Raw genomic sequence first — 214 nt, 5'->3', positions numbered from 1 at the left:
ACCCTTTCCCAGGCGCATTCGTTATACAGCGGATTGGACAAGCGGCTCCGCATGCTGCAGTCGTCCCCAGCCCACGTGGGCGCGTGTCGCAGCGGCTCTGTCACGTCTCTGGACGAACACCCGGTTTTGTGTCTTTGCAGGTAACTCCGTTCACGCGGACAAGAAATTCCTCGACAAGTACATGCCGCAGTTCATGAGGCCCCTCCACTACCGC

The 214-nt window shown here is 59.3% G+C and overlaps 1 protein-coding gene across 1 annotated transcript in view; it reads left to right on the top strand.

Annotated features, from left to right (window-relative positions):
- The window catches only part of REXO2 (RNA exonuclease 2), a gene marked incomplete at both ends in the record, with an annotated part of 2,110 nt that extends 1,902 nt beyond the window's left edge, over nucleotides 1-208 (top strand). The window contains one exon of the mRNA XM_010131772.1: nucleotides 141-208. Coding sequence (XP_010130074.1) covers nucleotides 141-208 — 68 coding nt within the window. The remainder of the gene's footprint in view (nucleotides 1-140) is intronic.
- Nucleotides 209-214: the final 6 nt, after the last annotated feature.

This window comes from Buceros rhinoceros, unplaced genomic scaffold (assembly GCF_000710305.1).
Source record: "Buceros rhinoceros silvestris isolate BGI_N320 unplaced genomic scaffold, ASM71030v1 scaffold40932, whole genome shotgun sequence".
Classification (NCBI taxonomy): Eukaryota; Metazoa; Chordata; class Aves; order Bucerotiformes; family Bucerotidae; genus Buceros; species Buceros rhinoceros.
This window is presented reverse-complemented; position numbering and strand designations above follow the sequence as displayed.